Source organism: Mus musculus, chromosome 15 (genome assembly GCF_000001635.26).
Source record: "Mus musculus strain C57BL/6J chromosome 15, GRCm38.p6 C57BL/6J".
Taxonomy (NCBI): Eukaryota; Metazoa; Chordata; class Mammalia; order Rodentia; family Muridae; genus Mus; species Mus musculus.
The window spans coordinates 39465773-39482948 of record NC_000081.6 but is presented as its reverse complement, the minus strand read 5'-3'; the positions used below and the strand labels follow the sequence as shown (position 1 = coordinate 39482948).

The window sequence follows — 17176 nt, the reverse complement described above, 5'->3', positions numbered from 1 at the left end:
AATCTATAGCAAATTGGTTTGTTAGGTTTTGGAAACAAGTTGGATAGTGCTTAGACTGGTCTCACCATCTGCACATAGCCAAGGACCTGTACTGAGCTGCTTCTGTGTCCCAAATGCTGAGGTTCTAGGACAGACTACCACAGCTGAGGAGCAAAGGCAGCTAGAGTGCACTTTAATTAAAAAATGCTTATGATTTTTACTGTCAGCTACCCATAAGTAAAAACATTAACAGTGATTTCCATTTTGGGCCATTAAGGTAACTCAGTGAGTAAGAGCATGTTGTCACCAAGCTGGACAAACTGGTTACTGAGCCATGGATAAATGCAGACTGCTTTTCTTGAGTTGTACTGTAACCCTTACATACACCACATGGCACACACACACCTATAAACTCAAAATAAAAGTAAATCAAAATTTAAAAATCGATCTATTTAAGTTTTACAAAGTCATATAAAACAGTATATGTTAAATATGCTTTATTGATGAAATAATACTATACTAATAATTTAAACACATTGAAATATAAATTTGTTTTAAAAAAGTTTTAATATCAAAATAACAAATGCAGAAGCATGAAAATACTGGAAATTTCCCATTGGCAGTAAAGGAAACACTCTTTCAAGTTAGTTAGAAGTTACTATATACACAATAGCCAAACAAAACACAAACCAACAAAGCAAACCACACTGCACACATGAATACATGCATTCAACAGCATACATGCTATGTTTACCTGAATTATATGAACATAAGGCTTTATCTGTAAAACAATGTGGAATTAATGTCAAAAATACAACTGAAAATTGTTACTGGCAGAAGAACTGTGGAAATCTTATATCTATACTACAGATTCAACGTGTTACAAGTAAAAATGCCACACTAATTCAGAATAAGATAGAAATGAATTATGTGTGAATACAAATTAAAATTAAGTTAATAGAAAATCTAAACAATTGAAAGAATTATAAGCTAAGAGCAGAAATTAAGGAAGATATACAAAATTAAAATTTATTTATAGCCTGTGCCATAGCACTTCTGTCAGGAACATGGACATAATATATAATCTGAAATTCAAGTGGTAATTACTAGACAGAGAACATTAAACAACTAAGGAACTGAAAGTAGATGAACCATTGAAAAGCATCACTCATTTTGGAACTCTGAATTTCAAAGGTGGACAATTTAAAGTTGATTTCCTTTTAAGAATGTTGAAAAGCAAACATTCAAATTTTGAAGGATACAGTTACTTAAACATTTTAATACCATTTAAAATGTATGAAAATCATTAAAAAGTAGAAGGATATATTTTGTTTCTTCTTTTTGTAAATATAATTGATATGTCTACTGGAGTGAATATAATTTTCTATAGTAACAAGTTATTAAGGAGGCTTATTTTTTAACATTGAATTAAAGTTTCAGAAGTGTAATGATAATTCTAAACTAAAGTTTCCAAATGTGCAAACAGTACATTTGCTAACTTTTCATAAGACTGACCTGTTCTCCCGGAAGCATACATAGGAAATCAAGTACACAAAGTATTTTGAAGGAACAAAACAGAACTTTGTCTCTGGCCACAGACGTGAAGCACAGGGGGAACAGTGTAAGTACAAGAAACCATTTCCCAAGGAACGAAAACTGGCAGACCAACAGTTTTATAAATATTGTAACATTTAGAAGGTCACATTTTAATTAACTAAGATAGAACTGAATGCAAGAGGTTCAGTTAGGATTAAAACAACTAACAACAATGAAATCAGCACAAATTGTAAATGTCTAGCTTCACCGGGACAGTCACTTATATTGTTAGATTTCAGACTTACCTCCCAACAACTTTGTTTAAAATAAATGTAACAGTCACCTATATAATTTTTAAATCTAATAATTCTCATATTGTATTGTGTATTCTCATATTTTGACTATCTACCTTTCTCTTGTCTATTTAGTAAAACAATAGTGTTTTTGTTTGGGGCTAACTAAAATATTTACTGTAGTTCCTATCTTTGATATCTCTAAAGTACTCGTCAACGCTCATGTGACCTATATATACCACTCCATTCCACAGGTTTTACTTACACACACACACACACACACACACACACACACACACACTCATACAGAAAGAGACAGACAGAGAGAGACAGCGAAAGAACGAGATTAGTTATGGTACTGTCATAGTACTTGGTTTTTCTATCCATGTATTTTTTTTTTCCTTCAATATTTTAAAAAGATACTAAAACTACAGTAGTTTTTCTCTAAATTAAGGTTATGTGCTTCAGGATTGAAATCAAAGTGACATTTTCCTAACTCTAGTTATATTAATATGATAATGGAGCACTCAAAGGAGGTCTGAGGTTACACTGGACAAAGTGGTTGCTCTGGAGGGACTCAGAGCACACTGAGGGTCAGAATCTCCTTTCATCAGTAAGGACTATGATTAAAGATGCTTTGTGAATAACAAAGTCTCAGTCTCTGGAAAGTTCTAGAGTATATCAATATTTTAATGTCAGAATAAAGTAACTGCAACCTGCAGCCACCAGGGCAGCCAGTATCAGGAGAGATTGCCATGCTCAGAGCTGGCTTCAGACAAGCTCTATAACTTGGGACACTTCAGTGAAGATCAATGTAGATAAAAATCTAAGGGGTATTTTTTAGTGCCATTCTTTCTTTGTCTTCCTTAAACATCTATTAAGAGGACTTATGAGGTATCTCTGCATCACATATAATTTTTAAACAGAACGTAACTCTGTCCAAGTTAGTGAAAGAGTTATACCTTTCCCTAAATAGTGTGTCTTGGGTCAGTCATCAAGCCCCACAAGCTTGAGATGTTCATGTGCTTAAAGTGAGGAAGATTTCAAAGAAAGTTACATGGCAAAATATGACAAATGAAAAGCAAAAGGCAGATAGAATATATTAACTAAAATCTATAAGACAATTGTTTTTTAAAAGAATGAAGATGATTCCTTAGGCTTTCCCGTGACTTCCAGAGGACCAATCCTAATTGTGTATGTATCCAGTGTATCCAGCACTTCCAGAGGACCAATCCTAATTGTATATGTATCCAGTGTATCCAGCACTTTCAGATTTCTAATTTAATCCAATTCAGCAGAAAGGAGGTGATCTATCTGGAAAATAGCTGTGACTGTCAGGCATACTTCTCACAAGCAACAAGTAACAACGTGGTTTGTTGCTTATAACTGGGCACTTATGAAATCTTACCAATACCATCCAACTAACACCTGACAGAAATGTTAGTAAAGCATTTTACTGTGACCACATGACGATAACACAGCTCACAGGTGACAGTGAGAACATCAAGCCTTCTACTCAGGGCTCTACCACTTATTTGTGAGAAAAGCACAACTAACGGGTGAAGGAGAAGCCAGGGGTAGCATTTTTCAATCTGCAAGAACACTATGAAACTGTACAAAGTTAATGTAGAGTGACCTGATACAGTTGCTAGTAATTAACACAAGAACAAATCTACTGGTTTGTATTTGAAGCTGATAGATTCAGTATGTCTACATGTGTGTGTGCATGCACACGTGGATGTTAGTGTTAAATGTTTATATGCACATACACATACATATGCACATAGGCAATGTGCGCATGTGTGGAGGTCAGAAGTCAACTGGATCCCACTGTCTCTGTACACTCTTCTGAGATAGTTTTTCACGGGGTCTGTGCTCTCCAGAAAGGCTGGGGTGGCTCTTCAGTGAACCTCAGGGATCTGCCCTGTTGACTTTCACAGAGCTGGGACTGTGTGCCAGCTGTCCATGTGGTTGCTGGGAATTTCAAATCAGGTCCTTCTGTGGAAGAGCACTTTACCCAGCCAGCTCCCAGCCGCTACCGAGAAGATGTAGTGTGCTCTAAGTCCCTCCACATTTTTATGTAACTATAGCTACATGCCCAAGCTTTAGTATATTAGCATCTCATTACTACAGTCAATACTGGACCTCCAAATACTAATAATACTAATTTTGTACCTCTAAATACTAATACCTCCAAAAAGTTGTATATATTTGATGTTATACAATATGCACATGGAATGATTTTAATATTGTGCATATGAATACTTATAACCTGATGTTACTGTTTTAAATTATTAAAAACCACAATAGTAGTCATAAAAACACAAACAAACGCTCATTAGCAATTATAATGTTGTTTTCACTGTCAGATGTACAATCACTATTAGAAAAAATATTCAATGAAAGTATGATAAAGTTTGCAAAACTTACTTTGCAGCCTGCGCGTTGGGCTCTCTCCATGGAGCTGCCTCCGGGGCAGATATGGGGAAGGGCGAGGGAGTGGCAATGAGGAGACATCATGGGTCTGCAGCTTATACCAGTGCGGCTCATCATCTAGCAAAGCTGTTTCCAATTCAATTAAAATCTACAAAGCAAAGACACAAAGACCTGTCACACCAATAAAAATACAATCTCTTCAATAGCCTTGTAACTTTTATATCATCACAGCAATCTAGTTACAACAAAGCAATATATTTAATGTCATCAAATTGTCAGCAATGTTTTGACAGTAATTAAATGAGAAACAATTTTTCTAATATTTTAGTGATTTTATACTTTAAATAGCTACATTTATTATATAGACTTTGACCATCCAACTAAGACAGTATTAAATTTATAATATTCTATACAAAATGAATAGCAATTTTATTTTTAAGCTGACCATGATAATTGATTTTATCTTTTATTTTCAAACTCAAAAAAGCATTTTAATTTACAGTTCCTAGCATAATAGTAATTTTATAATAACATAAAGGACAAGAAAAATTAATTATTAACAACCACCCATGCCACATTATTTATTTCTATTATGAATAAAAAATGATTATCTTTGTCATATAGAAAAGGATTCTAAAGCTAAAAATAGGTTAAAAAAATGACTTAAGGTCAAATAAGCTTGTTGGTAACAGAGATAAAATGAAGTTTTCTTCCCTGAAATGTTATGTGCACGGATCCATACCACTGACAGTTCAAAACCAGAACCTCACCTCACTAGCTCCAGATACGTTAGCTAATAATGTATAGAAAGGCAAGGGCTGGTGCTTTGCGTGTACTATAGCATCCTATATATGATTTTTAATTATAGGAGAAATCACTTTATAGAAATGATTTTCTGTTTTCCTTGAGATTGTTCTGCAAGCATGACAGAGCTTGTGCAGATCTACCATGGGAAAATAAGATGGTAAGCCACTCTGTTATTTAGCTACAAGTAAAGGCAAATGCTGTTATTTTGCTAGGTCTAAATGTTTCTTGTACATTTTCAATATTAGAGGCACTATGATGCCGTGTTAACACATACTATACTTATTTAATCCTTTGATTAAAGGATTGAGCTGCATATTATAATTATTTACACTTGGCTAAAGAGGGAAACTGATGCAGGACAGATGACCTTGCTGGACACAGAGCTAGAAAGTGATAGTACCAGAAAGCTTCATTCCCTCCCTGCCAATTTGAGGGAGCTGTTCCAAACTCACCAACCCTGATGCCCTGTTTTTCTTTCTGCAGAAATCTCAGTCTTTTTGACTATGTAGAATGCTAATCTTGTGAATATCTTGTGAATACTTTTCTTTCTTTCTTTCTTTCTTTCTTTCTTTCTTTCTTTCTTTCTTTCTTTCTTTCTTTCTTTCTTTCTGTTTCTCGAGACAGGGTCTCTCTGTATAGCCCTGGCTGTTCTGGAACTCACTTTGTAGACCAGGCTAGCCTCGAACTCAGAAATCCACCTGCCTCTGCCTCCCGAGTGCTGGGATTAAAGGCGTGCGCCACCACGCCCAGCTGTGAATACTTCTTTTGACCACTTCAGTGCAGCACAGCAATTATTTATTCCTACCTACTACATTCTCATCACAACAATATCTAATCCACAGTAAGATACAAATTCTTGAGGTAAACCCATAGAAAAAAATGACCAATACATTATATGCCTTACAAAATAATCAAGGAATAAAATAACAAAAGCTGCAAACACTGTACAAGCAACAGTGTATGTATCAAGTGCAAATCAACCTTTACCGTCACAGCCTAAGATTTCTTCCCCTAGCCCTTTATCATCATGGAGTTTTGTTTGCTTTGGTACTAGTTTTGGGTTTTGAGACCGAGCCTCCCCACGTTACCCTCACTGTACTTGAATTCTTGAATCAAACGATCAGCTTCCCTAGGAGCTGAGAGTATAGGCATAGATTACTGCTTACACACTCATCTTTGCTAAGGATCTCTACAAATATTGTTTTCTTTAATACCACTCAGTTTTATCTTTAAGCAGTGAATTTGTTCTGCTAAATTAAGACATTTAAAATTGTGACACTACTGATAACAATCGTTTACACAACAGAAAGGTCGGAGAAGCTTCAACTTTAAGGGCTTCCAGGTACCTCTCCTAAGAATTCGCTCTCTTCTTCTCGAACTCTAGCTTGATCCCAAAGGGTAATTTCCAGCATTCGTTCACGGAATTCTCTTCGGTGGACAGGAGAATAAATGAAAGTCTGGTTCCATTTGGGTTCCAAAGTTTTCTTGACTGTTTTTGTTCTTCTCTTATTTTTATCACTATTTTAATAAAATGAAAATATGCAAACTTAAATACAAGGTTTTTTACTCTATATTTTATCAATTTAAAATTTATCAGGGAAAAAGTCAAGTAAGGTTTATATTCCCAGCTAAATTAAGGCATATCATGCTGTGACTTAATCAGAATATTGGCTCAAATAAACCTCTTCACTTAAGGTGCAGAAAGCTAATTTTAAAAAGAAAATACATAGATTGCAATGTTTACTTTATGAAAGTAGCTAACAAGCAACTGTAATATATATTTTAAGAATTTTTTCTCAAATAAGAAATACTATTTGCTTTTTTGACAAAAATGAAAAAGAAAAAAAGGAAAGGAAAGGAAAGGAAAGGAAAGGAAAGGAAAGGAAAGGAAAGGAAAGGAAAGGAAAGGAAAGGAAAGGAGAGGAAACATCAAGCCCTGCTTTTACAGACACAGAATACTGCTTCTTTGTAAGGTCGCCAAAATCATGTTTGATGGAAATAGAGGATAATTGACAGGTGGGACTTACAGCTAGGAGGCTCTCATACTTACTTTGATGGACTATCTCTGGTTAGGAAGTATTTTAACTGAATGCATATCACTTATATGTACATCATATTTATAAATTACATATGTGCCTTATAATACAATGCCATTGAGTATGTTAAAATGTTTTAACGTATAGTTTACATTAATATACATTTTAAAATAGAAGATTAAAGATGAGAAATGGAGGATTGACTCTAATTAGAACTGAAATCTGAAGGACGCTGGAAGAATAAGTCATTAGCTTAACTGAAGACATGAAAGGCAAAGCTCAACCATTAAGAAGGAATGCCTACAGTGAGCAGAGGCAGGACTGCTGCCTCAAGTCCCTACAAACACAAGTGCTTTGAAAGCCCCACCACCGTCTCCCCAGAAGAACTATGAGACAAACCTCATTGTCAACAAGTGCAAAGAAATGGGTTTTTCTTTTCTTAAAAAATGTAACTGAAACCATCAAATTGCAACCATGGTATTTACTAATTGCATTTAAAAACATATTAATTTATGCAGGTATATTTTAAATAGGTTACTGAAAATAAAATAAATCCATCCTCTCTGCAGGCAATGCAGTAAACGTTTGTTCAATGAAATTTAAAAGAGCTTAATTTCACGTTAGCACTTTGAATTTCTGTTTAACTTAAGACAACAATCAAAAAACTTGACAACTGTTTTCAAAATTTAAAAAGGAATGAAATATATTCGTGGTCAAAACGATTTTTTTTCAAAATATTACCTTTACAGAACATGATATAGAAAATGTGTTTTGACTACAATGATTGGAGCAGATATATCTTCTATACCTCACTGAAGCTCCAAGAAGTCTTATTAATTAAGTATAAACTGTTATTTCATCTATTCAATAATATTTTCCTAAAAATTATCAGGAAAAATTAAATTAATAGTTAATGTTTATTATCTTATTAATGTGTAAAAAACTGGGTCAAAAGAAAAGAGAAAAGTAAGATGATAATGTAATTTTCTCAGTCTTGAAAAAAAAATCCCTATTAAAGGCTAAACTATAACACAGCCTTGAAAAGTAGAGCTTGAAAAGTATTTAACTGTTCTCAAATATTTGGTATCTGACAAATACCTCAGCTGAAAGGTGACCTGAGTAAAAGGTTCTAATAGCTCACACTCTATGAGGTTAAAAATCAAGTTAAACACTGTACCTGGAATATAGGAAACAAGGTAAAGAGAAATGCCTTTAATTTAACCCTTTATTTTCCTCAAAAAAGAAGAAAAACTAGGCAAAGTAATATAAAATTAAATAACAAAACCCAATCAAGAAAAAAATCAGTAAACTTTCAGTTTCTTAAAAATAAAATGTGGGAAGATATCATGGCTTGGCTGGTTATAGCACATGCTTCCCTCCATAACTGACACCTAAAATCAACGCCCCAGACCACATAGAGGAGGCAGAGAACTAACTCTCAAAAATTGTTTTGACTTTACTGTGAGTGCTATGGCAAGGACACAAACCATACATACATACATACATACATACGTACATACGTACACACACACACACACACAGAGAGAGAGAGAAAGAGAGGAAGAAATAGAATACTTTAAAAATAAAAACATTATATATATATATATATATATATATATATATATATATATATATAAATAAAATTTACCATATCAATTGTTGACACCCAAGTACCTCGAAAACAAAGGCATAGTAAAAAGGTAAAACTTGATGTGGTTTATGTCAGTTCATCCCCCAGGGTTGGAACAGCAATAAAACTCTGTACTAAGAACTCAAACAATGTAACTGCCAGGGTACTATGATAATTTGGCTGTAATAGCTATCATTCAGCCAAAACTTAGGTTCTATCTGGCCACTCCAATTATGGATAATTTTTTTCTTTCTTATATTTCAAAATGTATCTCTCAACAAAAAAGACTACATTGTCAGAGTTCTTTCGAGTTAACTTCATATCAAAATTATATAGTAAGGGACTTCTGATAACTAAGTATTGTGCCATGAATGTATTCTGGAGCTTTTGTTTACTGTTTGTAGTTTAAAATGTATCAAGTAAAATACAATCGAGAATGCTCTGCTTCCTTGTCCCTGCTAGATTGCTCAGATGATACGCAAACATTATAAATCTTGACTTTAGGGCAGGGAACTCAAATTTTTTAGCCTTCCCACCTTGTAAAACTGTCGTGTTAATGTTCTAACTGCTACACTAATTGATCTCTGTTTACTCACAGGTCCAGCTTCATTCCAGGAATTCATGGCCTGGAGCAATGATTCTTTTCTGTTAGGAGTAATGGTCCCCTTTCAGGCTCCTTTCCAAGGAGCCATTTCTTTTCAGATTAGCCAATTAAATAAGACAGTGAGATCCCACCCAGCCAATGGGGAAAGATGTGCTCACTACAAGAATTGGATTAAAACCCAAGTTTACTTCTTGTCTCAGTATGTCCCCTCCTCAGAGTTCTTTTGATCAAGAGTTAAATCTGCCTTTTCAAAACACTAAAATTGGAGCAGTGGTCTCTTTTCTTCTCTTTTCTTTTTTTCTTTTCTTTCTTTCTTTTTTTTTTTTTGTGATTCTGAACTTCTAACAAGTATACATACAACTCAACTTTGAGGAATTTTCTGCTTAAAATAATTATGAAACAAAGGTGTGTAAACAAACTGAAGATGTGTGCAGAGCAACCCCTGACCCTAGCAAAATGACTGAGAAGTGATAAACAAGCCCGGGAAAGCAGAGACAGAGAACTGGGAGGTACCGACCCCTCCTCCATGTCCACGGGATCCCTTTATTCTGATATGTCTGAAACTAAGATGGATTAGAATACTTTTGTGGAAATATTTCTCCAGTCCTAAAGACCTTTAAAATCTGTGTAGAACAAAGTAATTCATGACAAAAATCAAAATACAGTCCTTGAAGGAGGTCACTTTGGGCCCAGTGGTAGTTGGACAATATAGGTGATAAAAACAAAACATATATATTAATTTTATGTAATTTAGTTATAACAAAAACAAACAAACAGCAAAATCAATATGGTCAAGAGGTAGAAAGTGAAGAATAATATGAAAAAATTTACGTTCTGTTCCAGTTTTGTTTATTAAACAATCTACCTAAAATTTTTATTTAAAAATAAATTTTAATAATTTTGGCATATAAAATATATTATTTAAGAAATACAATATGCAGGTGTTTAAACCAAATAGTTAAATAAAATCATATATAGTAAATGCAAACTTTTAAACTAACCTCAGATACACACTGTCATTTGTGATACATTGGAATGATTGTATCTATAAACTTCACAAGTATATAATTGCTGACATAAAACAGTGAATGATACAAACCAAAACAGTCTTTGCTTTCCCATTTATTTTAAAGAACACATATATATTAGTTAAAAATCCCTACCTTCTATCTGGAAGGAAGTAAATCTTAACATAAGGATTCCTTGGCCTCCCATCTTCCCTGGAAGGGAGATCCTTTGCTCCCAAAATTGTAACTATCAACTGGTGACCAACCTTGTCAAACCATAGTTTTATCTGAAAAGCAAAAACATTAATTTATCAGCTCAAAATTTACTATCAAAACATGCTTGCATTTCCAATCTTTATACCATCCTCTAATATTAATATTAAGAGAGAGAACATTTTCCCCAGTACACTGTGATTTGTTAAACTAAAAGGATATACTATAATAACTTCAATGAATAAATTGATTGCTTCTAATGTCTCGGTTTCATTGATAAATCACTTGGGTTTTTATTATGCTTATGTGATAAGTTATTAATGAACATATAATAATTATACTATTATATTTCATAATTTGTACATAATGATTTCTCTACATCCATTTTCATTTAGAAATCCCTACAGTTTTTTGGTTTACCTTTGCCTTGAAAATACATGTTCTAATGGCAGTGTGTTAAAAGTAACAAGTAATGGTATTCAGAGGGAATTTTCCGCAAGTGCTTGTGTCTCTGTAGTAAGGCGGGTTTCAGACGGTACGCGAAGACTTACTTACTAGAGGCTTTAGTGGGTTCCCTTAGTTTGTATTTAAAACTATAATAAATTCACCTTTAAAACTTTTTTAGAGGCATAGTTTCTTCTTCAGTGAAGAAACACTTGGCATCCTTAAAATAATAAACTTTTACTTTATAATTTTAAATTAAAAATGTGTGTAATGTTGCTATATCATAATCAGGGATTAGCACTTTACATCCTCCTACTCCTAAATTCTTTTAAAAGTTATCACCCCCTGCAACTTCAGACCTTCCCCCCAGCTCAGTGAGTATCCTCTCTATCAGGATCTAGAAAAGATCCATGCATTACCTAACATCTAGTACCATTACAACTAGCTAAGGACTGAAGTGGAACCAAATATTTGTAGCTTCAGATTCACAAATTTATTTATACATGAAATATGGCAGTTCAGTTCCAATTCCATGATGGTTTTTCTGGGTTCCTATGTATGTATTCCAGAGTATCAGAGGCTGACTAACTGTTGTGTCAGAAAAAGTAGACCAACAAATTAAAAGGGTATATGCAATTATTTCTGTTCCTGCCTTGTTGGGGCTAAAAGAAATGAAGCCTCTTACAAGAATAAGAATAAGAGATATCCAAACTATAAAAGTAATTATTACTAGTTTTCATGTTTCATTGGTTCGAATTTTAAAATGGTTTTATCCTACTGTATAACTAGTATTTTCTACTAGCTAAGAAGTTCAAAATTAGACTTCAACAAGATTTTCTAAAGCTGTGTTTAATAAATACCCGACAGTCTGCTATTATTTGGCTTATTATAAAGTTATAAATTTCTAGGCTAGCTTTTTACCTATGAATAAAACTGAGATTTTTTAGAATTTTAAGAATCAGAACTTTAATCCAAAGGATCAAGGGTCATGCCCCATCCCAAAGAAAAAGATGTCTCATGGCTAAACATAGTGATTCATACTTGAAACACCAGCACTGGGAAGAGCAAAGGAAGAGAAATGTGACCAAGCTACAGACCTAGGCTAATCTGGGTTAATAATGAAATCGAAGCTACGTGGGCCACAGAGCAAAACCCTGTCTCTAAGAAGAAATCAAAGGACCAGGAACTGAATAGGGGCTGGGGGCTACCTCAAAAGCTTGAAAGGAAAAATTTTAAATTTGCTTGCTTAGCAATATTAGAGTTAAAGATATAGATAAGGATTAGAAAACACAGAGAATAAACTATTCTTTTGACAAAAGCTAAGAGAGAAAAATAAGGAAATTCAAATGTTTGGTTGTTCATGGGATGAAGGAAATGGAGACAAACATTATAGCTTCCAAAACCTGTGATCAAACCCAGATTAATTTAGAAATTCTCCACGTCAATAATGGCAACAGGTTTAAGTTTTTATTCCTCAGATTTCCCTGCAAAACCAAGTGCTATAAAGTAACACTATTGTCTCCTCAGTAAACAGACATCAGCATCACTGTTTTCGTGCTGCTGATTCAGTATGCCATTGCCTAAATTAATCGTCCGGACATATTAGTATTAACACTATAAATAACCAATCTTACTACATCTGATCAAAATTGGAATTTTTAGGAAGTTGTCTTGAAATTGGCATTTAATAACAGACCTAATTTTGAATTTTATAAAGGAGTACATTGAAGTTTTTAATAGATATCCAACCCAAAGAATATTTTATGATCTATGTTATTTATCATAATTTTAAACCTGTGTTTTAAAAATAAATACTTAAAGCATAAATATTTATTCCCCCAAATATAACTAATAATTCTATCAAATGACAAGCCTTAGCTCAATTAATGTAATAAAAATATTTGTATCATTTTAACTGTTTAATATGACTATTCTTTCTTTGCATCCTTACTCTGTATCCAATTTAAACTATTCACAACAAAAGTCTAGCATCAAACATCAATATTTTATATTATATGATATTAATATTTTAATATATAGAATTAATATTTTAGTTATTTAAAAATATTATTCAAAGCTGACAACTTATTTAAAAAACATGCACCAAAGCAGGGAAGGCATAATACTACTTTTAAAATAACTATATTTGCATTCTGGACCATATAAACAATATCCTAATGAAAAGAGGCAAACAACTTGTACCCAAGTAGTATGTATAAAAAGCAAAAGCAATGATAGAATACAAACAAAATAATATATATATTATTTGGACTATGATTTTTGTTCTTTCAAACTCCAAAAGTGAGATTCTTACATAATAAATGCAAAAATTGTATATTAAATAAGGTACAAATATATTTGCCAATCTCAAGGAGTCATTACTTGGAAAATGCAAGAGAATGTGGATGTGATGTGGTATAATGAATGATTTAAAGAGACAGCAACATTTGTGTAATAAAAGAAAATATCTAAGGTTTAAAATTAGCTATTTCAGTAAATGAGTTAACCTCATTTGAAACCTATACATTCGAGTACTTCATTTACTTACAAAATAACTAACAATAATTGTCTCTTTAAATTTGTATTCAATATTCTAATCTCCATGCAGAATTTTACAAGCTGCCTTATAAAATGATTTGTAAGTCAATAGTATGGTTTGGAGCAACATACCAAAAAAAGTGTTCCTACTACGCATTTTCCAAACATACAAATAAGGGATAAAACACAACTTTAGTCTCTATCAGGCAGACAAAGCCTTTACCTGAACCCTAGGAACAAAAGGCGTTGTTCTTCTACTAAGGCTTTGGCTCTGGTAAGCAAAATTAAAGAAAAAAGCAATAAAACAAAACCAAAGAGGACAATATGCTGGAACTAAAAGACCAAAAGTAAAAATAAACACATAAAACGATCCCTTAAATTGACTTTTCCATGACAATATATTTAAATTAAGTAATTCATTATAAAAATAAATATTTCCAAGTGCTAACATAAATGAAAACTATTCAAAATATTCTAAAAGTTTTACAATTTATTTAATCATACTCTTAAAACACAGTTAATATCATAGGAATTAAGATTGAATCTACAAGAAAGAGCATAGGATTATACAACTTTCAACAGTGACTAAAGGATAACCAACAAAACAAGAAATGTAAAACTTTACCCTTCCACATACTACAGCCCATGATATCCACGAGGGCTTGGTCCCAGCAGACCCACAAATACCATCCATCAATGTTCAAATCCTTTATGTAAAATGGCACAGTATATGCACAAAACATACAGGATCTCAAATGCTTTCAATCATCTCTAGATTAGTTACAATATGAAATATAATGTAAATGTTACAAGTTGTTGGTGTATTGCTATTTAAGAAATAATTATAATATAAAATCTATAGCTGTTCAATAGTTTAATTAAAAAATTGATCCACAATTGTATAAGTGTATGCCTATGACACCTACTGAAACAGAAGCCTAATTGTCCATATATTAAGAACAGTTAAACATGGTGGAAAGAGGGCACGGGACCCATGGCAGATGTGCTGCTTGAGATGCTGTTAACTCCCAATCATGTCTACTAACAACACTGTCTTGGTTGTTGCTTTTTACTTAGAGATCTTTATTTTTCCTGAACATTTATGGCATGATCATTACTGCATGATATTCCCAACAAATGTGGGAAGTCACTGCTCTAACCCCGAAAATGGAAGGGGAGAAAATACATGGAAAAGGGCTAGGTGAACCTAATGCTTTAAATGCTCAAAGACTGGTATAAAATACACAGGAAGTAAAACATGATTATCAGAAAGGATATCACATTTCTATTCTGAATTTTCAAGCTTTTACTTTAAAACCATTTCTAAGAATTTAAAAAAATCATAATAACTAATTTATAGCTGTCAATGATAGGTCAAGAATAAAATCCAGAGCACACGCCTGCGTCTGAGAATGGATTCAGAACATTCTGCTCCCCTTCCACAGACTCCATCGCCTCTGCACTTTGCCACACATAGGCAAGGGTTTCCTTCTGTCATTCCCACTGTCACTAAAGCCTGAAAACAACCTTCACAGCAGACTGCTGGGCACCAGGAGTTGTCTTGCTCTCTCCAAAAATTAAGTACCAAATCTGAGTTTTGTCCCGAAGAGGAAGTGTTCAGATATGGAAAGTTATATTTTTAAAAAGTCTGTCTGCATAAACGTGCATTGGAGGACGCTTTAGTGAGTCAGGAGTGGGAAAGCCCCGTGGATTAACTAGAAGTGCTGAAGGATAAAGAGCTTTAGAGATTTCATCTTCCCAGCTCACATCTCTACAGTGGTGTGAATAAAATACACCAAGAAAAGGAGATCTTTGAAAAGACATTTTCCTCATGAAATGAGGCTCTACTTTAAAAAGATTATATTCAAAATAATAAATTCTTTATAGTAAACAGTTTTCCATTGTCTAAAACAACCTGAAATAAGCAGCTATCAGATTTCTAAAAACATTTTTAAACCTTATGTTTACCCATGAGTTTGTACATTAAAGATAACTATAGAACATGCTGTATATAGGTGACTTTTTTAATGATGTTAAATATACAAAAAATACAATAAACCATTTAGAGGCTTAAAATTCAGGAGTAATTACTGCACTGGAAAGCTGTGAAATTCTCATTTTCTATAGTTTAAACCTTGGCTATTACCCCAGGAAAACATTCCGCAGCCTGCATTCACTCTGCTCCTTTACTGCTGTGGCTGTCTATGCTGCAGACCTAAGTAGTTTATGTGGAATGGTGATTACAAATGGTGATTTGTAACAGTTAAGGCTTCATAAAAATGAGGAATCTAAAACTGCACACCACAATCTATGAATGCCTAATGTCACTTTTCACTACTCCTTGTACTACGATCTTTAGGACATGCTTTTCATGCAATGCATCTAGAACATAGATGTTTTAAGAATAAAGTATTAAGACATTAAAGTCCAAAAATAAAAATTGAAAGAAGAGCAGAGACTGAAGGAAAGGCCATCCAGAAACTGCCCCACCTGAGGATCCATCTCATATACAGTCACCAAACCCAGACACTATTGTGGATGCCAAGAAGTGCATGCTAACAAGAGCCTGATATCGCTGTCTCCTGAGAGGCTCTTCCAGAGCCTGACAAATACAGAAGCAGATGCTCACAGCCAACCTTTGGACTGAGCATGGAGTCCCCAATGGAGGAGTTAGAAAAAGAACTGAAGGAGCTGGAGGGGTTTGCAACCCCATAGGAAGAGCAACAATATCAACCAAATAGAGCTCCCAGGGTCTAAACCACCAACTAAGGAGTAGATATGGACGGACCCATGGCTCCAGCTGTAAATGTAGTAGAGGATGGCCTTGTCGGGCATCAAAGGGAAAAGGGGCTCTTGGTGCTGTGAAGGCTTGATGCCCCAGTGTAGGAGAATGCAAGAGTGGGGAGGTGGGAGTGGGAGTGTGGGTAGGGGCACACCCTCATAGAAGCAGGAGGAGGGGAGATGGGATAGGGGCTTTCTGGGGGGGGGGCGATCAGGAAAGAAGATAACATTTTAAATGTAAATCAATAAAATTCCCAATTAAAAATGACTACATATGAAGGAGGAGGAGGAGGAGGAGGAGGAGGAGGAGGAGGAGGAATATGGCCTGCCTTTAATCCTAGTACCCAATGGAGAGGCAGAAGCAAACATGTCTGTTAATTGTAGTCTAGTCTGGAAAAATAGCATTTCTAGACCAATAATGGCTACATAGTGATACACTGTCTCAAATTTAAAAAGGAGGAAGAAGGAAGGAAGGAAGAAGGGAAGAAAGAAGGAGGGAGGGAGGGAGGGAGGGAGGGAAGGAAAGAGAGGGCGAGGGAAGGAAGGAGGGAGAGTGGGAGGGAGGAAAGGGGAAGAGGACATGGTAGAGGGAAGGAAGGGAAGAAAAGGGAAAGGAAGAAGTAAAAGAAACCAACAATGTAATACATGAAATATTTTCTCAAGTTTTATAAAGGGAGATATGAAATACAGACTATTATTCTAAAATTCTTCAATTCTTAAATGGGTAAGTAAAATTGACATTTGTAAAAATGCAAAAAGATTAAGATAAAGTAATTTTGCAACAATAAATTAATCACAGACACTGTAATTAAATAAACAAAAAGTTATCAGTAGAATCAATAAAGTTTTTATAGGAAAAAAAAAGAATTCTG

The 17176-nt window shown here is 34.1% G+C and overlaps 1 protein-coding gene across 52 annotated transcripts in view; it reads right to left on the bottom strand.

The window, feature by feature from the left end:
• Positions 1 to 17176, bottom strand: part of Rims2 (regulating synaptic membrane exocytosis 2) — a 486087-nt gene that overhangs the window by 201424 nt on the left and 267487 nt on the right. For 28 of the 52 annotated variants that reach the window (NM_053271.2, NM_001256382.1, NM_001256383.1 and 25 more), the window contains 3 exons: positions 10485 to 10615; positions 6398 to 6569; positions 4239 to 4392 (listed from right to left, as the gene is read on the bottom strand). In NM_053271.2, coding sequence (NP_444501.1) covers positions 4239 to 4392; positions 6398 to 6569; positions 10485 to 10615 — 457 coding nt within the window. Of the gene's footprint in view, positions 1 to 733; positions 761 to 4238; positions 4393 to 6397; positions 6570 to 10484; positions 10616 to 13746; positions 13795 to 17176 lie in introns of all 52 variants that reach the window. The other 24 variants (XM_017316372.2, XM_017316373.2, XM_017316374.2 and 21 more) reach the window with 3 other exon arrangements.